This window comes from Palaemon carinicauda, chromosome 4, assembly GCF_036898095.1.
Source record: "Palaemon carinicauda isolate YSFRI2023 chromosome 4, ASM3689809v2, whole genome shotgun sequence".
NCBI classification, from domain to species: Eukaryota; Metazoa; Arthropoda; class Malacostraca; order Decapoda; family Palaemonidae; genus Palaemon; species Palaemon carinicauda.
The window spans coordinates 175,944,831-175,967,748 of record NC_090728.1 but is presented as its reverse complement, the minus strand read 5'-3'; the positions used below and the strand labels follow the sequence as shown (position 1 = coordinate 175,967,748).

Below are 22,918 nucleotides of genomic sequence, written 5' to 3'. Positions count from 1 at the left end.
GGGTTTCAGGCTTCTCTCGGTAGCATGCTATCTCATAGTTGCCCTCCTTCCACAAGTTTCTAGCTGGAACAACACATTCAGGTAAAGGCCTTTAATCTGTTCTTCCCCAATCTCCTCCACCGATACTTTTTTGCCACAACAAGTGTGCCTCCCTTACACGCCGGTTTCCCCCATACACGCCGGTTTCCCCCACATGGCCTTTGAAGGATGTTTTCCTTCTTCCCCTCCAGGACTTCTCTAGCTGTAGGTCTCTCTGGCCCTTTTACATTAAAAAAAAAAGTATCAGAATCAAAAGGAAAAGAAAACAATCATAGCAAATATACAAATAATTTTTTCACTCCTTTACCAGCACAAATACTGCAGATAAATAGTATTTCTCAATATGAGAAAAATTATGATAGCTTTAATTCAGACAGTTACAGCAACAAAAATAATAAAAAGTGCAAAGTTGAGAGCTTTAAAACAAACAGTTTTATATATACCTCTGTTGTGAAGGATAAAATTACTGGGGTCCTGAAACTATGCTAAGATTCTTGAGACCTAATTGTAAGGCACAATTAATACAGGATATTAACAGCCACATCTCAATAGATTCTAGGTATTTCAGTCTAGGGTAACTGCATCATAATTTCTTTTATGTACCTGTATTTCTTTTACAGAGCATTTATGAGACGAAAAATGAGGACTTGAAAAATTTACAGCATCACATACAATGTTATTAATAAGTGACAGACTTAAAAAGCCTAACGTCTGGTGGTGAGAATATACAATGTAAATAGAAACATTCTACATGCTGGTATTCACCATAGGTTTCCCATTTGGACATTCTTGGTATGGACCGGTAAAAGGTAAATGGTATAGTTATGAAATACTGCTTTTACCTTAATATTTATATCATTTATTATTGAGCAAATTCTATAAGAACTACTTGAAAATTATATTACAATTATATCACTAAATCCTGAGTTACTACCTTGGTACATGAACTTACATCATTCAAAGTTGAATGATTCTGTCCATGATAATTTGAAGTGTGAATGAACACTAATTATATGCAAAATGAAAAAATAAATATTGAAACAATTCTCATTCCTCTTTCAATAGTCCAAAATTAAACACAGTGCTGTCCCTTGGGTTATTAAGACTTGGAAGATCAACTTGAAACATTCAAGACTTAATTCCTTGATGAAAGTGCTGTAATTATAAGTTTATTCAACCAAAAAACAATAATAACTTCTAAATACAAAATTGCATCATCAACATGAAGCATTAAATTTATTATCATTACCATTGCACACTTGTCATAACAGAAAATAAGAACGCCCGTTAATTATTGGAAAAAGTTGCTATTACATTAAATAGCATAAAATATAGCATAATTAACCCCATTCATATATACTTATATGTTTACTATCTTGGCTTGATAATGTTAGTCAGCAATAACTGACACTTGTCTTGTCATATTAAGTTATTCACATGATTATTTATCATTCTTAAAAGCTGTCAATTTACCATACATTAATTAATGATTGCACATTTAATTTCTTATATACATGAATTTTAAAATTCAAGTCCTTTTTTTTTTACATGTTACTAATAATTAAATATTTTTTGACTACTAGATGAAGACTAAACATTTCAGTGACATTAATGGTGAACCTTTGATCTTAATTCATATTTCCTTTTTATCCAGATGGTTATACATTGGAATGCATTTTTATACTAGAAAAAAAAAAACTAGAAAAACCTAACTACAGTAATATATAACTTAATGATCACAATTTTTTCACAAAATTAATGCATTAAAAATATCACTATTGATGGTTGAAAATACTTTGATCCAGGGAAGGGTTAGAATACAATCATTATAACTGAACCAATCCTTCAACTTAAGCTACATGCATAGTTAGTTTTAAACAACTTCACTATAAAACCCTGAAAAATACCTTAATCATATTTACGTTGATATGGTGGAATGCACACAGCTGTAAGAGTTGGAAAATATCTTGCCCTTAAACCCAGTACAAATGAACTGCTTGTGATTTTTTTATGGAAAGAAAGGTCCACTGAAAGGTTTTAATCTAATTTTACCAGATTCCTTAAATAGAAAATACATAGTACCATATGTTGGAATATAATATATACAGCAAAATTCAAACTTTGTGCCAAAATCTATTTAAAAACAAAAACTAAGCAATATATGAAGCTTCTAGGTGATAGAGAAGATTAAAAAACGGTCTCTATAATCACTAATGTGTTAACCAGCTTTTTACCACTAGTCATAACAGCTAGAATGTAACACAACAAAAACATCAAATTCCAGATTCTTCCTGTTTAAATATCAAAAGATAGCTGGGAACAACTGTCACATTTAATGATACAGTAATTTTACTCCAGTGAACATATGGATTTCATAATTTAATAACTGATTAATATTTCACCTATCTTGTTTTAAACTTTTAAAGTTTTTGACAATTCAAAATTCTAAAATCTTACATGGATATCTAAAAACATTTTGTTTTAGTATATATAGTGAAATTGTCTGATAAAAAAATATGAATAAACTAAAGAATACTTTAGAAATGCTCCAAGTACCATTAATGTTTAGAAGTGTAAGCCTAAACTTGCTAGACTACCTCAAACTTAAAATATGTAGGGGTTACATAATTATTAACAATGGGGTATATTGTTTTTAAGTAGGTAGCTTATACAATTATAAAAATATAATGTTAAACTGACCTACAAAACTCGCAATACAGTACAGTACAAAGATTTCCATGTCAAGAGTTAGAAAAATCTGTAAATAGCGCAGTCTGCTCTTCATGTCAAACCAACAACCCCCTTGCGGGATAGTGCCATCAATGCACCTCTTGTGGTGGACTGTAGGTATTCCTTAAGGGCCTTTCCAGCATTCCTTCAGTTCCAGCTGCACTTGCTTTATATCCTTCTACTTTACCCCTATTCTTGCTTCATTTCTTCCATCTTGCTGTCCAACTTCGAGTTTTACCTTAGATGTACTTTAAACCTACATTCCCCTTTAATGTATTAACTACTGATTTTCCGTGTTTCTAGGCTTGATTAAATTACAAAATGAAGTGTATTTGAAAGTAGTGTACTGTACTTTCAAAGAATATTGTACTGTATTCATGCCAATTAGGCAATTATCTCTAGATTATACAGTATAGCTAAATATAATTTCCTTCACTTTTACAAATTATCTAAATATTACATTTGATAAATTTAAAAAAAAATGGCCCCTGTAACATGTGAATTTGTTGAGTTAACAGTGTAAAGGACATACTACTACAATATCCTGAATTATTAAAGGAATTGCACACATTAAAATAATCCTAAATATGTGAAAATAATAGTGCATGAGGAAATACAAATAAAATGTGAGTAAAATGAAAGAATGATATTACATGTTTGCATCATAACAAACGAAATTCAATGAAGATTTATATCTGAATGCATGATTAATCTACTGTATTTTCTTTCCTAACTTATAAAGTGACTGGCTACAGCATAGGGAATTTATATAATTCAAATAAAAAAAATATATAATATAAATAAATTGTTTAGATAATTATATCCCCTGTATTTCAAAATGTTGGAAAGCAAATCATTCCTAGTGCCATACCTTATTACTATGTTAAATATACTGTCTGAAATGTGACAGACTCTGCATTTAATTTATAGTAATACATGTTAACATGACCAAAAATTAAGTCCTACAGAATGGAAGCACTTTTTACACGGTCCTGAATAAACAGTTTCTATGTACACTAAGCATACTATAACTGCATCTAAATAAAAACAATGACTTAAGCCACACCATATGGAAATTTTAAACATGATTGCATGCCATATTTTAATATTGTTTTTATGAAATCTGAATAATGTACTGTACGTACTAAATAAATTGGACATGTTAAATGTCCTGCTGTCCGTAATGGATCTTTAATAGAAATGTATTCCTAAGATATTGGTTTATACCTTTCATGGAATTCAGAAATCAAATGAATTTGTAATATGTAATGTACTGATATTGAACGAATTTAGTACATTTTAAACAAAGAAAAGGCAAATCAATGTAATTGAGCACTACAAGAGGAGAAGTAATTTTCCTAATGGAATGATTTACTCATAACAGTTCATTGATTATATAAAGAATTTTTGAAAAAAGTTCCTCTACAGTTTCTTCAATGTGATTCTTAAAACATGGGAATTTCCTTAACTATACAGATTCAACCAATCTCTCCCCTTCCGGTGAGTCATAAGTCATGCAATGACTAATTGACACCCTAAATGTTGAGTGGCTGTAAAGAATTATGAAAGAAACTTGATGCAAATGTTTCTATGCAAAAAGTACCTAGATAAAATATTGGGATAACCATAACCTTAAAATGAAAATTATAATATAGAAAAATCAAGATAAATATATTGGGTGGGTACAATTACGCCATAAAGTGAACCCTAGTATTAAATCCCTTCATTACTGCTATAGTATGTAGAATTTTATTGTAATAGCTCATGTAAATATGTATCTCGTGTAGAAATGGAAAACCAGAAAACCAACACAACCATTATCACACTAACTTACATGATAATCTTTGGTTCTAAGACGGAGGTTGCTATACTCTTGTGTGGTAAGACCATCCCACCATTAACATACAATTCATCCTTCACAATCACATCTTCACCCAGCACAGATACATTTTCCATTCGTACCTAGACAAATAAAAGAAAAAATATTTTTAGAGAACCGCAAGGTTATATAAATTTATAATGATTATGGTAGATTAATGCTTTCTTGTTATGTACACTACATCAAAATTCTACATTATAATGGGTGTGTACTTCTAATAATTGCTTGCCATATTTAATTTTCAAATCTTTATACTATTTTTAGATTGGGTATATTTTCCCACTTTAATTTGTTCACTACAATGCCATTAATCATATGTTGCCTTAATTCCATGCAATAAAATCATAGTTGCACCACCTTGTTACATTCGAGATTGAAAAGCATCAACTGCTAATGTCTAGGCTTGCATATGACACTACTTAAATCTTCATTCCACTGTGTAACTAAAGAGTCATTTTTATTTACCAATCTTTTCTCGGAACACATTTTCATGTTCTTTTTTTTTTTCACTTTTTTTGTATTGCAACTTTTTAATTTGCTTACTATTTATATGCTTAGGAAGCCACCTTTGTGCCGCCAGGGTTAAGAGTTCTTATTAACTAAGTGCTTAACAACAGGATACAAACGAGTACTTTCCAAACAACAGCCTGATACAAAGATTTTTGACAATGATGGTACAATATTGCCAGGTCAGGAATGCTCCACATAACTGTTAACAAAATACAGACAAGAGACATGAATAATAATATATATAGAGAGGTAGAGAGTAAGCTGTGGTTCTGAGTTTTGGGCCTAAGGCCTCAGTCACCGACCTATGGCCGCCAAATGCGAGAGGTTCTGTCATCTCAATTCGGGACCAACAGAGATAGGAGCAGCACTCCCCCATCAAGGAAGAACAGATGGAGTCACCTGCACTACTCCAACTTTTGGCAAACCAGAAGAGGGCATGGTCCCCAGTGGGGTAGTGCATTTATGTCCAGCCTGACTACTCTGTAGCAGCTTGAAGGTGAACTGCAGTAGATTTTACCACAAGCTCACGATCGCTAGCCAACCCCTCAGGTACCGGTTGGCATGTGACTATAAGCTACAGTTCATAACAGCATGAGTAGTAGCATAAACGATACCCCTATCGCCCTAGCATATGGTGTTGAAGATTATTCCTGTTAGGCCCATTCACCTGCAATTGATGAAACAGCAGTGACTGTGATATCAAGCTTACAATCACTAACCGACCATAAGGTACAAGCCGATGCATGAGCTTCACATCAGCAGCAGTAGAGTGAATGATCCTCCTATTAGCCTACAATACAGTGCTGGAGATTGGTCCGAGGAGCTTTCACCAGCAACTGTTGAAACAGAGGTGGCTGTAACAACAGGCTCACGATCACAAACCAACCCCAAAATTACCGGTCAGTAGGCACGTTACATACTGTACATAGTGAGAACCAGGGTAAGAAAGACTCCTCCATATAGAAATATAATAAAAAAAAAAAAGTAGGCACATACATTCCCACCCTCTCTTGGCTTATGGCACTGATGTTCAGTCCCAGTAAAGCAATTCACCTGCTCCCAGTGCAACACCAGTAACTACAACAGCTCAAGCTCAATTGAGTGATACCAAAGGTACCATTTAGTGGGTGAGCATCGTTATTCAGTCCAATGGAACTTTAATCGAAAGGCTTTCACAAGCGACTATCTTCTTTGTCGTCTTACTAACAAAAGGGAATGGAGGATGAAGATGACCATAAATGACTGCAGTCCTTCAGAGAAGAAAGCTTCCAGAACTTCCTGCCACAACACAAACCACTAAACAGGGTTTTCTTATAAGGGGAGCAATGGGGACACTCATCGACACTGAAACAAGAGATCATCATCGGGAAAACAGCGATTGCCAAATGAGTCGGCCAGAAAAATAGTTTTCAATATCGGGGCTGTAGGTACGGGCGGAACTCAGTCTGAATCGGTTAACTTCCTTTCAAGGAGAGAAACTACCACAAAGCGAGACAAGTTACACTCTTAAGTTCATCGTCTTCCTGATCTGAAGAGTGAGAACAACACTCCAAGAGGAGCTTCTAAATGTCATCCCTTCACATTGGTACACAACATATGGGTGTAGATGTTTTGTTCTTCCTAGGAACAAAGTTCACTTTACAGTATCACATGCTTACTGTTTAGTGCACTTCCACTTACAAGCTAGATTGCTCAAAAAAATAAAATAAAAACCAGTCCTTATCACAAAAAATGGCAAAAAAAAAAAAAAGATTCAACAGTCAAGAGAAAGACAGCATGGCACATCTGTACCCGCAGCAGTTAAAGACAAAAGTGGCGTGCCTTCCTCCTTGCACCACCTGTCAATAACCAACTAGTGCCACTCAAGTCGTATTCTAATTTTAAAGAACAAAAGATTTGTACTGTATACTCGTATAAACAAGCTTTTACATTGATGTAAATAAGAAACGAGCAAAACCTAAATATCATAATGCACAAGTAGTAGGTTAGCCAAGGCACCAGCCACCTGTTGAGATACTACAGTGAACCCTCGCTACTTCGCGGTTCGACAATCGCGGATTCACCACTTCGCGGGGTTTTCCCATGACCCATATATATATACATATCGCGGATTTTCCGGAAAATTCGAAAATACCGCGAAATCTGAAGACAACCAAATACGATATTTTGTTACCTGTAATTCCATTAATACTGTAATTAGTAATATCTGTTCTTACTGATTGTTCATTGCATTACATATGATATATAATTCAACACAGAAAGAAATAAAACACGAAAAGAGAATGTGATCCTACGATAATTCAGTACTGTATACAGTACGTAGTAAAATTAAATCGAACATGAAACGCAAATCAGATGCAGTCATACCATATTAGAATGGTGTGTACTGTAATGGATGTGCTTCTTTTCCATGAATCTTTTGTATGTATACGTACGTAGTACAGTACTGCATCCAATAATATTCTTTTTTGCAAAAATCACATTTCAAATAAGCGTACGAGAGAGAGAGAGAGAGAGAGAGAGAGAGAGAGAGAGGCGTAAAATAGCGTACGTAAAGCTGTATTATTATTATTGTTATTATTATTATTATTGTTGTTGTTGTTAATAAAATTATTATTGTTATTATTATTATCATTATTATTATTATTATTACTGTACAGTATTATTATCATTATTTATTATTATTACGGTATTGTACTTAATCTACGTACGTTCGGTATGCGCGGGGCATCTTCTATGAGTAGGTAACCAACGCATCATAGTACTGTAAGACGGGTTGTGATTGGTTCAAGCGCCGATAGATGACGAATCAGAACTCAAGTTTTGTTATCTAGCCTGTGATTGGTGTTTTGCCCGCATCTCCTACCCGCAGCATCAAAGTTCTCGCGGGGCTGGATCGTTCACTCTCTGTTACCGCGTATCGCTGAGTAGACGTTCTTAATTGTGTTAATCTGTGCTGTGTGCGACTTTTTTAAGTTAAACTTTTTGTTACTGTAAATCCTACTGTAATGGCTCCCAAGCGTTCTGCTTCTCTTAAGGCTGGTAGTGAGCCTAAACGCTACCGAAGGATGATGACGATAGCTGAGAAGGTTACGCTTCTCGACATGTTAAAAGATGGTAGAAGTTACGCGGCCGCCGGCCGCCATTTTGGCATCAACGAATCTACTGTTCGCTATATCAAGAAGGACGAGGCGAACATTAGAAAGACGGCTGCAATCACCTTTAGCAGATCAGCGAAGCGAGTCGTTACAACGCGTAATAAAACGATCGTACGCATGGAAGGTGCTTTAGCTGTGTGGATTGCCGACTGCCGGAAGAAGAACATAGCGTTGGATACGAACACCATCCAAACAAAGGCTTTGAGCTTATATGAGAATTTTGCTGCAAAGGAACCTAAAGACGACGACGGCAACCATGCTGAAGATGATGATGATGCAGATGATCCTCAACCTAGGACATCCACTGATTCCCAGCCTCAGAAACGTTTTTCCGCAAGCAAAGGATGGTTCGCGAAGTTTCAGAAACGCTTCGCCCTGAAAAGCGTTTCCCTGCATGGGGAGTCTGCTTCCGCTGACACTGCCGCTGCTGAAACTTACGTGAACCAGACGTTCAAGAATATTATCGCCGAAGGTGGATACAAGCCGGAACAAGTCTTTAATATGGATGAGACTGGCTTGTTTTGGAAGAGAATGCCGTCGCGAACTTTCCTGTTCAAAGAGGAAGCCAAAGCCTCTGGCTTTAAAGCATTCAAGGATCGCGTTACCCTCGTGATGTGTGGCAATGCTGCTGGAATTTTGTTAAAGCCGGGGCTTATTTATAAGTCGAAAAATCCTCGCGCTTTGAAAAATAAAAATAAGAATCTCCTTCCCGTGTACTGGATGCATAATCAAAAAGCATGGATTACGAAGATGCTGACCTCCAACTGGTTCCATCAGTGTTTTATCCCGCAAGTCAGCAAATATCTCTTAGAGAAGGGCTTGCCATTCAAGATCCTTCTCCTTATGGATAACGCTGGTGGACACGCAACTGACCTGTCGCATGAGGGCATTCAGGTTGAGTTCCTGCCACCCAACACCACGTCATTAATTCAACCGATGGACCAGGGGGTTATCAGGGCGTTCAAGGCCCTCTACACGAAGAATACCTTGGCGGACCTCGTTGCGTGTGTGGATGCTGCCCAAGATGACGAGGATGAAGATTTTAACTTGAAGGCGTACTGGCGGCAGTACACCATAGCCACGTGCCTGCAGAATATTCAGAAGGCACTTCAAGAGATGAAACCTGCAACCGTGAATGCGAGCTGGAAGAAGTTGTGGCCCGATATTGTTTACGACGACAAGGGATTTACTCCGTCGGAAATCCAACACTCTGCAATACGGAAATCTGTGCAGTTGGCTGCCATAATTGGAGGTGACGGGTTTGGCGACACGACGACTGAAGACGTCGACGAGTTGTTGGACTGCCATTCCCAGCCCCTAACTGACGCAGACCTCGAAGACCTGACGAAATCGGCAAGTGAAGAAGAGAGTGATACCCAGGAAGAGACCCAAGAAAATGTCGAAGAAACGGGCTTAACATTAGAACGGCTTGCCAAGGCCTGCAACCATGCGAAGGAGTTGAAAGAAATGTTGCAAGAGTGGGACGAGGATATGGTTCGCTCGATGCAATTCTGCAACAAGGTTGATGACATAATGACTCCCTACAAAATGCTCTTGGATCGAAAAAAGAAGCAGCGGCAACAACTTCCGATCACAATGTTCTTCCAGCCTCGCAAAAAAGAGCCAGTTCCTCCTGCTAGTACGCCTTCGGAAGAAATTGAAGTTTCCCAGGAAGAAGTTGAAGAGGTGTCCCAGGAAAAGACACCTCCGTCTGAAAACCCGTAAAATACTATCATTGTCTGCACAGTAGAACACATCATCAGCTTCATCATCATCATTTCTACTGTGCAGCAAATTCATCGCCATCACCATTCAAGTTTTTCTTCAACTTCTTTCGTGGTGAGTACAGTAACAATCTTTATTTCTTACTTTAATATTCTTACTGTACATTCTAAAACTGTATTTGTGCCTGTTTTATAGTTTAGTACTGTACGTACTGTATGCATTAAGTTAAAGGGAAGGTTTTAAAAGTCTACATGTTGTAACCTATCATATTTTTTTTGTTTAAAATTTACATTTACGTACGTAAAACAATCTCTCTCTCTCTCTCTCTCTCTCTCTCTCTCTCTCTCTCTCTCTCTCTCTCTTAAATTGTTTTCCTGCTTTGCTACGTACAATACTGTATAATTTATATTTGTAAGGTAACATATTTTGTAAATGCTTTTACTGTAAATACTGTATGTACTGTATCATTATATGCATTAAGTGTTCTGTACATTAAAGGGTGGTTTGTTAACAGTACTACGTACAAGGGAAGGTTTTAAAAGTCCGAATATACATGTTAAATAAATAGGTAAATATGATGTCACTACTTCGCGGATTTTCACCTATCGCGCCCGCGTCTGGAACCTATCTACCGCGATAAACGAGGGTTCACTGTACTGCTAGATAGTTATAGGGTCTTTTGACTGGCTAGACAGTACTACATTGGATCCTTCTCTTCGGTTACAGCTCTCTTTCTTTTTCTACTTAATGTAATTTGTAACAACTACGATAACCTTACATCATAAAAAAGTTGAAATGCAGGCAAAACAGTTATCCAAATTCGTTCATAGCAAAACAGTCATTTTTTTTTTTTTTTTTGTAACATTATCCAATACTACCAATAATTTTATCATTCTCTTTTGCTTTTTTAACTTATTTGGTCTCAAAAATGTAACTTGCATGATACACGAGATACATGATACAATCATTTTTTATAGGTTAAAATTTGGGGATTGCACAGTATGTGAGATTGTAAGTGTTACATGAGCATATACAGTATTACTGTACTGTTAATTTACCTTATTAATGTTTAGACCCTAAAAGAACTACAGTATTTTCATCAAAAAATAATGAAAAGATAAAAAATATAAAGCTTACTTGCCCTCAGAAACCTGCGCTTTATATTTATAAATCCCCGATGTACTGAGGAAGTGATAGATGAACCACAATATGGAGAAGGATTACTGTACAGTATTTAAAATTTTTTATAATTTTGTAAAATCTTGGACATGTTTAAAGGCTTTAAAGGTCGCTCATGAATGGCAGAGGCATGGGATAGTGCTATTTCCCTATCAAGCAGGACAATGCCCTAGAGACTGACCATTTATACATATGATCAGTGCCCAAGCCCCTTCAACACCCAATCTAGGACAAAGGAGGGCAGGCAATGGCTGCTGATGTCTCGGCAGATAGACCTATAGGCTCCCCCAAACCCCACCTCCTTTGCTCACAAGGACGGTGAGGTTGCAGCGACCAAAGAAAATAATGAGTTTGAGCGGGACTCGAACCCCAATCTGGCATTCACCAGTCAGGGACGTTACCACATCAGCCACCACATTATAACTATCATTCCAAAATTTAAACTAAAAGGAAGATATTTTTACTTACCCACTGACCAACAATGCATTTCCATCCAATAATGCAGTTCTCTAACCAAGTATGTGACTTTATGGTTGCTCCCCGCAAAATGGTACATCTCTTGATGCAGGCTCCATCTTCAATTACAACATCTGGTCCAATGGTTACATTGGGTCCAATGCGACAGTTTTTTCCAATTTGTGCAGAGGGATCAACTAAGACATTGCCAACAACTCCTGCGTGGATAAGAAAAACATATACAATATAGATGATGAAAAGAGAATCATTCTTATTACCGCAAAGATAAAAATTTTACCAAGCTTCAATCAATCACTACTTTACAGTATTTAGTTTTAGTCAATGAATACTTACTTGAAAAAGCTTACTTATTAACTCTCAATATATAGTATTACTGTACATCTGAACTAACACAATAATATAATAATTTATTTTCATCAACCAACTCATCTCTTACAAACTAAAATACTGTACAAGTTTGTTCCTACACATGTACTATACAAATCCTTCATCCTTTAAAAAAAAAAAAGGGAAACATCTTAAACACCACTTGTATGGTCCCTGAATCTTTACCAAGATGGTTAACGAAATGGGTCAAGAGGGAGAAGCACTGCCCACCTGCCAGTCACAAAATAACCCTTTTATCTTTAACCCAATAGATACATATGAACCATCGCGCTCCTCTCTCAACTGTTGGATATTTTCTTACATTCATTTGTGATAAGTGTTAGTTTTTTAGTTTTGTGAGCGCTCCTCTTGTAAGTGGAAGAGCACTAAAAGCTAAACATGTAATGAAGTGAATTTTCAGCCTATGAGGACACAAAACTTCAAAACCTCTTGTGTTGTGTACCTTTTTGAAGAGGTGACTAAAGGCAACTGCCCCTTTTTTGGGATATTGTTCTCATTCTTCCAATCAGGAAAACGATGAACTTGTAGTGAAATTCAATAAACGATTTGTAGGTAGTAGGTTGGCCAGGACACCAGCTACCTGTTGAGATACTACCACTAGAGAGTTATGTGGTCCTTTGACTGGCCTAACAGTACTACACTGGATCCTTCTCTCTGGTTACGGTTCATTTTCCCTTTGCCTACACATACACCAAATAGTCTGGCTTATTCTTTACAGATTCTCCTCTGTCCACATACATCTGACAACACAGATTACCAAATAATTCTTTGCCACCCAAGGGGTTAACTACTGCAATATAATTCTTCAGGGTAGAAGAGACTCTTTAGCTATGGTAAGCAGCTCTTCTAGGAGGACACCAAATTCAAATCATTGTTCTCTAGTCTTAGATAGTGCCATAGCCTCTGTACCATGGTATTCTACTATCTTGGGTTAGAGTTCTCTTGCTTGAGGGTACACTTGGGCAAACTATTCAATCTTATTTCTCTGACTCCTGTTTTGTTAAAGATTTTACAGGTTATAAAGGAAATATTTTAATGTTGTTACTGTTCTTGAAATATTTTATTTTTCCTTGTTTCCTTGCCTTACTGGGCTATTTTCCTTGTTGAAGCCCCGGGGCTTATTGCATCCTGCTTTTCCAACTAGAGTTGTAGCTTAGCAAGTAATAATAATGAATAGTAATAACCATTGTGGTGGCCTATTGGAAAAGTCCTTTCTTGGTGATCTGCTGGTCTGGGGTTCGAGACCCACTAAAGCTTGATAATTAGTGCTTGCATCCTTACCATCCTTGTTAACTAACAAGGGGGTGTTTGGGGGAGCTTTAGGTCTAGCTGCTGAGTCATCAACAGTCATTGCCTGGCCAATTCATGATTTTCCTCCCGATTATACATTCCTGGACCCGTTAGAATTTGAGCGTTAGTATTCTATGGAGGGGTACCATTAACAAACTGATGTTCAGTCACTACAGCATCTTTTGGATACATATAATAGTTGCTCAAAGGACCGGATAGGTGCTGGACTCTTTGTCTACCTCTTAGGAGGGTGCTGTTGAGGTAGTGCTAAAAGAGGAGGTCAAGTATCTGTACACCTTCAATGACAGTGCAATATCCATCAAGAGCCCTGGTCTTTCGAGGAAAACCGTGGCCAAGCCTTCAAGGGTGACCATACTATTTGGGTCGGGTTTGAGGAAGGTCCCTGCCTTTTCCAAATCCTATTAATGACCACCAGCAGCTTCTTCCTACAGAAGAGGTTGGAACCCACTCCACCGGTTCTTGCCCCACCCAGTTTCAGATCAAGAAGGGTTTTAAAAGGAAGGAGTTGGGGAAGCAATGCAGCGTTATCTCTCCTGCTGTCAGTAATAGCATGCCTTGCCTTTCACATTCTATCCCACTTCCATCCACCTTCCATCAGGGTCCATCATGCAGTTAGCCCAGTGTGACAGCTACCGCCGTGGCACCAGCTACAGGAGCATTAAGAGTTCCCACATGCACAAATCACTAGGCCGTAGGCTAGGTAAGAATATGGTATAAGTTGCCCTTGAAACCACCCTTTTATTCTATTAGCCGAACCGTGAGCCCAGTATGACATGGTTCTGACAAACCTGTAGCATAGCGTCTAATGGTCCCTTTAAGAATCAAATACCCGCACAGTCCAGGTACAGTGGAAGGTGTTCGTCTAAGACACTGGAATGGCCCAAAACCAAGTGGTGTCCCATTCTGTTAGTTCTCGGGTTGAGCCCAAGAGACAGACTCTACAAAGACGTCATAGAAAAAGTGTCTCCCCGGGCAGCACTTTCCAGCAGATAATGGAATTTCTTGCTTGGCTCTGCCAAAGAAGCTCCTAGGTGAATTTGAATCTCTATTCCTAGCGGTAATGGTCAATGCTCGAAGGGAGCTTCATGCAGTCTTATCTACCCTGGGACTTAGGTCTTGGGGTAGAATAATCCTTACCCTTAGGGTAGGGCACAGAAGCCTCCTGCTAACCTGATGATTGCATCAGGATCTTTCCCTCAAGACTGTATCTCTTCTCTGCATCAGCAAGAGTAGGAGAGTTTCAAGCTCTTCAAAAAGTCAAACTTTTGAGGGATGGGGGTTCTGTTGTTTTTGTTGTGTTACAGATTGTGACGAAAACCCAGTACCAGTCAGTCTCAAAAATAAGTTTGGGACCTTCATGATCATATCTCTCAAGCATAAGTTGTCATGAAGCTGCCTTGTGTCACATCAGGGCATTAAAGGTCTACTTCAGGAGTACCTGACACCTTGCGTGTCAAGTGTTGCAGCTTTCTAACTAGCTCTAGCAGGAACAAGAAGGAAGTGTCCAGACACAGTTCCTTCTGGCTTGGTAAAGCTACTTGCATGAAGATGTGCTTTTGATTACTGTATTGCATACCTCAGCCATCTCAAGTAAGAACTTGCAAGCCTAGTCTGTCAATAGCATTCAGGTTTAATAATAGGCATACTTGGAGCTGAATGATGGGTCTGAAGTGTAGGACTACCTTTGTCCCTCTGTAACCTATGGATGCTGACCATAGACCTTTGGACCCTTTTTCTTGGAGCCGAAGATGGCTGCTCAATAATTGTACAACACTCACAGCTCCTTCACAAAATTTAGTAAGCATCCTATAAGTTAATGTGTCCAACATAAGTCTTGAGGAAAGACAGAAAGACTGGCTCTTCTACATCTTGCTCCTCTCTCGATGGGATGCAGCTACTGCAGCTGTTATACGCTAGTCGGATGTCTGATGCTGGTGAATTACACGACAGACCCCATTTCTTACTGACTACAGTATGTCTACCAAGAAGCAATGTCATCCTCCTGCAAGGGGGAGGATAGGTTGATGTCTTACCAAACATTCTTTTGAAGTGCCCTTTTGACAATGACATGAAATCTCCGTAATGGAGATAGGTCTTCTGGGTTCAGCACTAGCTTCCTTTTAAGCCAGTACCAACCGAGGACCTAACAGCTTCTACATCCCTATTATTAGTTGTTAAGTGCTGGAATCACATTCCTTGCTTCTGTACAGGACCATGAAGGATGGCATGTCCAAAGAAGATAAGAACCTTCACGTTTGGTTCTAGCAAACTTCTTCCCAGCAATGGGTAAGTCTCCCTATTTTAAAATGACAAAAGGTCAGTACAGTATACACATAAGAACAAATAACAAATTTTAAATGTAATTTGTATTTTTCCTAGCTATACAAAACTGCATTCTTTAAATAAAATTCCCACCTCAACCAAGTCTGTAAGTCATAGGCCTTAGGACACAAGTGGTTATTCTGTGACAGGAGTGTGGGCAGAACTTTCCCCTCACAAACTGTTGTTAACCAACAAAAGTATATTTTTAACAACTCAATGGCTGTTCCAGTGCCGCTAAAGGCATACAGTATCATTATTTAAAGGACTCAGGTTTGTTTGAATAACTAGGGAAAATGAAAGGGCTAACGTATTGTATATCATGGCCAAATAACAGTCATTGGAAGAAGCCAGTGATGATTTTTTTGTGGAAAGTAACTATTCTGATTTGTTAAAAAATTGAAACGTCTCTGCTAGGACATAAAGAATGACAAAAAGTGATCTTTAAACAATTCAACAAGAAGAGATTACTTTACAGAATAGAATAAGCTGTGAATCTTGTTTTGTAAAGGATGGTAAAAGTGTCCAAGATAAGGAGACAAGACCTCAAGTTGGAGCCATGACCAGAGCAAGATCACGGAGTTCTTATGTATCAATTTCCTAAACCAAGAGAAAATAATTGAAAAGTGAATCTGATAGCCAAATCAGTCACACAAAAAGAAGGAGCAGAAATAAATGTTGGGGAATACCTGCAATTTAGTGTCACCACACTTAATGAAAAGTCATTGTATTTACGTGGCTATCACCAGCACATAATTCATTGTTCCTCAATGGCAGCCACAATGTGATTATCATACACCCACAAGCCTACATATCAAAGAAAGCTTCTGACATTTATGTAACAAATGAAGATGCACTCATTTATAATATAAGCAGAAAATTAATAACCCTAAAACATAGAACCTAAAGATTATCTTGGCAGTTTAACACTCATGTAACTATGAATACTATACAAATTCATATAAGGAAAGACTGAATTATTGGTTGCAGTTTAGCAGAAGTAAAGCCCGTGAAATTCTTGGTACTGTATAAGCATCTGTACTGAAAGCTGAATTACAGGCCAAATATTGATAGGTTACATGAGACGTATAGTAATCCCTTGTTATAACTCTAGTATATGAGAAAAGCCATGGTTTGGGTACTCATTAGGAAAGATAAGCTAAAAGTCTTAAAGAACAATATGCAATATTCTGAGAATCTCAATATACAGTACAGAAGAAAATATTAAAGCTGCCAGAATTGTTGAATACTCAGAGAACCTTGGATAATTAGTGATCCAGCTGCCTTATGGCTTGCACAAGATATTGGGTTAAACATATGCAATACCAGACTATGAACTATAATACAAGTAAAGTACTATTAATTTTACCTGGTCCTTTATATAGTTTGGCATTGCTACTTGTTTTACAATAGTTAAGATATAAACACATTCCAGTTAAGAAGTCCTTGGGTTGACCAATGTCCATCCAAAAACCTTGAAGTTCCTGTGCATATAACTGGCCATCTCCTGCCATGTAAGGAAAAACTTCCTTTTCAATACTCATTGGACGGCTCTGAAAAAATAAGTGTATGTAATTTTCCATATTTAAACATCACTCAACAGTTGACTTATAGCTATAACAAGAGGTCAAAATATTTCCACAATTAATAGATATCCACCTCATTTAATTAAAGCATCGCTTTCAAAGCTGCCAAGACCTCTAAACTAATGATTTTTAAAGGTACAGTATGCACATTATCTTCCTTTATCCTGTACAAAAGTAAATACCTGTGCAAATATCTTAACTATGAATGGTCTTTGCCAAGGTGGTCCTACAAAATTGCTGTTACCTACTATTATCAACTGGATTGCAACTGAAAGCACATGATAAAAATCCTCCTTTAAAGGTCTTTCCTTGAAATACATCTGACTGGGAAATGTTTTCTTTCAAATTTTCCCCTAATAAGGATAATGGTGGCCATTTCATCTCATCCCAAGCAACACAAACTAACTGCATCAGGCAGTTACAATCATTCATAATAATATTCAAGGTATTCTGAGCAAATACTTGCCACCGGCACATAGTAATTGTGGAAATGTAGCACAATAATGAATCAAAGTAAAGCATTTCATAAATAACAACACTTTAAATCCTTTATACTGCTAATAACAAAATCAATTTCATCAATGTTATGCATATAGGCATAGCTTCATTGAAACAAAAATTTTACACAAAACTTGAACTTTATAAAAACAATAACCTAAAAATCGAGTAGAAGCACAATTAGCCTTGATTTCAATTAAAAATAGCTATAAACCTTGTGGGTTTAGTTCTTCAAACATTGGAAATATAATCCTATTTTCTCCAGAATATTTATATTTTCAGAGTATGCCTAATGAGCTTTTGTTTTTCCATTTCAAAGTTGTGTTAAATATCAGTACGTTCATCAAAATATATGAAATCCTATTTTGGCTGGAAGACATTTTGGTATATGGTCTAGGGATAACTGGATTATCTTTTCTAAGCACAATTCATCATAATACTCCCACCTGAATAAACACCGCTGACTGCATACAGTATGACAACTGAAAATCTACTTAGGCAACTTTGAGGTACTGTATACAGTACAAAAATATGCAAAATCTCTTAAATTATAATTCTCTCCAAACATAAATCTACCCTAATTGTATGGTAGCTGATATGCGAGTCATCTATATAAAAAAGAAGGCTTCTCTGTTTAGTAACCATGATTAGTGGGCACCACCTTGGTCATATCAAGCACAATAGCTATCTTGGCAAGTGGAAACAGCAACTGGAAGTAAATCAGAAAGAAGGGCTCTATTTCCACTTCTATCACTTTCACTTTAGACTTCCATCTTCATTGGTCTCCCATGAGTGATGGATGTTTTGCTCCCCCCTGCCACCCCCTGGAGGGATATTCAATATCAAGCAGCTGATTTTGTAGCATCTCTCATCTTACTACATTTTTACCACCAGCTTACCTGGTTTGCCTGCCCATGTCCTCTGCTTCTGCCTGATTTTCCACTCCTGATGTATCTGCAAACTGTAGTTTTGGATTGTCTATAAAAACATGATTTCTCCATGATTGAAGACTCTCCCCTATTAACTGAAGCGAAACAAATTTACTCTTCAATATATGCATTGTATTCTGCTGTTCCTTTTTCTCCACCTACTTCGCCACCTCCTGTTGTTGTCGACATACTCATGCGTCTTCATATGCCTGCATAAGTTGAAGCTCCTATGCTTCCTGATATAAACAAATAGGCTTTGGTGCCAACTCATAAATGTTTCTAGCCAGTTTACAAAATCCTCATCCATGCCTTCATACCATGTTCAAACACAGTTTTACCTACATAAGAAATTGTCATTTTTTACAAGGTCTATAAATCCAGTGTTGAGAGAATGTATACAGTAATAGAAGACTTAGAGTAATATTTTACTTGTATAGTATTTGTCTTTGGTTGTTTAACTTGTATGTTGATGGAGTGGTGAGAGAGGTGAATGCTCGAGTGCTTGGACGAGGATTAAAACTGGTAGGCGAGAATGACCATGAATGGGAGGTAAATCAGTTGTTGTTTGCAGATGATACTGTACTGGTAGCAGACACAGAAGAGAAGCTTGACCGACTAGTGACAGAATTTGGAAGGGTGTGTGAGAGAAGGAAGTTGAGAGTTAATGTGGGTAAGAGTAAGGTTATGAGATGTACGAGAAGGGAAGGTGGTGCAAGGTTGAATGTCATGTTGAATGGAGAGTTACTTGAGGAATTGGATCAGTTTAAGTACTTGGGGTCTGTTGTTGCAGCAAATGGTGGAGTGGAAGCAGATGTACGTCAGAGAGTGAATGAAGGTTGCAAAGTGTTGGGGGCAGTTAAGGGAGTAGTAAAAAATAGAGGGTTGGGCATGAATGTAAAGAGAGTTCTATATGAGAAAGTGATTGTACCAACTGTGATGTATGGATCAGAGTTGTGGGGAATGAAAGTGATGGAGAGACAGAAATTGAATGTGTTTGAGATGAAGTGTCTAAGGAGTATGGCTGGTGTATCTCGAGTAGATAGGTTTAGGAACGAAGTGGTGAGGGAGAGAACGGGTGTAAGAAATGAGTTAGCGGCTAGAGTGGATATGAATATGTTGAGGTGGTTTGGCCATGTTGAGAGAATGGAAAATGGTTGTCTACTAAAGAAGGTGATGAATGCAAGAGTTGATGGGAGAAGTACAAGAGGAAGGCCAAGGTTTGGGTGGATGGATGGTGTGAAGAAAGCTCTGGGTGATAGGAGGATAGATGTGAGAGAGGCAAGAGAGCGTGCTAGAAATAGGAATGAATGGCAAGCGATTGTGACGCAGTTCCGGTAGGCCCTGCTGCTTCCTCCGGTGCCTTAGATGACCGCGGAGGTAGCAGCAGTAGGGGATTCAGCATTATGAAGCTTCATCTGTGGTGGATAATGTGGGAGGTTGGGCTGTGGCGCCCTAGCAGTACCAGCTGAACTCGGTTGAGTCCCTGGTTAGGCTGAAGGAACGTAGAGAGTAGAGGTCCCCTTTTTGGTTTGTTTCTTTGTTGATGTCGGCTACCCCCCAAAATTGGGGGAAGTGCCTTTGGTATATGGATGGGAGTATTTGTCTTTGAAAGAAAATCACTTGCCTAGACCATGCAGTTATAAACCATACACACCCTCAGCATCTGATTTAAAATACCAATATTAATACTTGTACCCTTAAAAGGGATATTGACAGAAGTTTTCTTACAACGTTATGCCAGGAGTTACCTCTGTACAATAATTGCTGTGATTATTTCTGAAAAAATATTCTTGGTAAAATTGTACACAGATGAAATCGAAAAAATCCTAAAGCTTTGCTTCTTATGTCCAGAAATGTTTCACCATATAAACATCAAAAGTGATCCCTCATCTAAAACCACAAAAGTTTCGGCAGGCTTTCTATCAATTTCAAGGGATTTATTATTAGATATTTCCTTGATTTCAACTTTAAGCTAGTTCTGTGTAGACAGGATGTCTAATTCATCTGCCATTTCGAATTGAAGAGCGTAAAACATCTCGGTGTTGCTCATTTTAGAATCAGTACCATACAATGATGTACAGTGCCGAGTCTTGATTATTTGCTTTTCTTGGACCAACGATTTTATCTCAGTTAAAATTTGCAACATCAACTTATTGCCACCATAATTACCAAAAATTATATCTTTCCATAATAGAAATATTGAAGTACTTTCTAGTACTATACTGAAAAGATTACTAAGAGATTCTCTCACGAATGAGGGCCAAGGTTCTTATCATGTGAATCCTAAGGAAAAAGTCTTCTATGCCAAAAAGATGGACAGTAATATTTAGAATGGCATTTGTAAATACTGTTATAGAATTTAGATAACGTAGCCATAGTAACTATCAACCTATGATATTATCAATTCACAAATGTGGGACAAAGTTATTTCTCAGCAGATGACACCATCACTCTACATTTTTGCACTTTTATTACCAATTAGTTAGAATACATACCAAAATTTCACTTAAATGTAACTTGTTCTTATATACACATATAGTACTTGCACATCTGTTTCGACTTACACTTTCATATAAAAATTATGAGCACAACCGAGATACTGCATTTCGGGTTATGTACGGTACATAATCCTGTGTCACATATGGCTTGATCAGCAATTCATGTAGGATGAGAGAATAAAAAAAAAACAAAGGTCATAATGATTAACATTAAGCACTTTGTGAAAATGAATAAAACACTTGATGGAAATATAGAATCTAAAGTTCTCAATTACCCAACTTACGTTCTGTAAATATAATCTCGAGTTAGAAAGTTCAATGCTCTTACTGTCGTATTTATGCTTACTGGAATCATTAAAAAAAAAAAATTTGAAATTAAACTTTGGAAAAAGAGATGAAAACTTACCTCAATCCGTTTCAAAATAGAGGGATTAAATATGTACATGCCAGCATTAATTTTGTTTGACACAAATTCTTGGGGCTTCTCTACGAAACTATCAATTTTGCCAGTTTCATCATAAATAACAACACCATACTTTGAAGGTTCTTCAACTTTTGTCACCTATTGAGAATAAAATGTCAAAATTATTATATTGAAATATATTACAAAATTTCTTCACCTAATACTTGTTTATAGCTGTTATGATTTTACTATAAGTATATCAATTTACATAAACGATAACTTGACTATAGATATGAAATAAAATGCATAATGTTCATCATGTGAATTTTGAAAAATATTAAGATGGGTTATTGCTTTACTTTTTTCAATAAGAAAAATGACAAGAGACTTTTTAATGTCACTGAACAGGAATTATTCATAAAATTATTTTTACTACAAATAAGAAACAAATTTACATATAGTGTACTGTAGTTAAAAACATTTAACAGCCTTAAGCTGAAAAAGTAACGAGAAGATTAGCGTAAATCAATCCCACTAAATGCAGATGGCAATACATCTTGTTAACTTTTTGTTATATAAAATAATGCTACTATTTCAAGACATATTAAAAGAACTTTACCATAATAGTTCCTTCGCGGCCATGTTGCTTGTGAAACTTGACCATTTGGGTGAAGGGAAAGTCGCAAATGACATCAGAGTTCAAAACAAAAAATGGCTCATCATTGGAGGCCAATATAGACTGGGCAAGTTTAATTGGTCCTGCAGTGCCCAAAGGTTCCTCTTCTAATGAGAAGGTGATCTGGATCCCCAACTGAAATAAAAACATAGTCATTATTATAAAACTAGTTACCCTAAGACACAAATTTCTATACTGAAGAATTGCTCTGGAAAATACAAAATATCAGATACAGTATACAGTAATGTAACAGCTGTTGACATGTGGGAATTTTATAGTAATGGCTAATAAATCAATAGTGTACATGTTTCAAGATTATTTGTTTCTTCCAAACCACCACAAACCAGTCACCTGTGGCATTATGCCTTGCCTCATTTTTTTTCTTATTTGTGTATTCCTCTTCTTCCCATCTTAATTTGTACTCTCCCGCCTCTGCCTTTATTTACCTATGTATTGACTCTCTTCATGCCTACACACATTTCTAGACACTACTCGCAGCCTAAGATGTTAATTCCAAAAATTCATTTATTTAAGGCAAAGTCTCCTTAACCTTTTATTTGATGGAAGTACAGAGCAGTCTTATCCAATATTATCATAATCTCTCGTCCTTTGAG

General features: G+C 37.0%; 1 protein-coding gene across 3 annotated transcripts in view; it reads right to left on the bottom strand.

Moving 5' to 3' along the window:
* Window positions 1–313: 313 nt before the first annotated feature.
* Gmppb (GDP-mannose pyrophosphorylase B) overlaps window positions 314–22,918 on the bottom strand; it is a 94,135-nt gene continuing 71,530 nt past the window's right edge. For all 3 annotated transcript variants that reach the window (XM_068372777.1, XM_068372778.1, XM_068372779.1), the window contains exons 3-7: window positions 22,248–22,439; window positions 21,632–21,787; window positions 17,084–17,267; window positions 11,689–11,894; window positions 314–4,731 (exon numbers count right to left, since the gene is read on the bottom strand). In XM_068372777.1, the coding sequence (XP_068228878.1) occupies window positions 4,600–4,731; window positions 11,689–11,894; window positions 17,084–17,267; window positions 21,632–21,787; window positions 22,248–22,439 (870 nt within the window). In that variant the 3' untranslated portion in view covers window positions 314–4,599. The remainder of the gene's footprint in view (window positions 4,732–11,688; window positions 11,895–17,083; window positions 17,268–21,631; window positions 21,788–22,247; window positions 22,440–22,918) is intronic.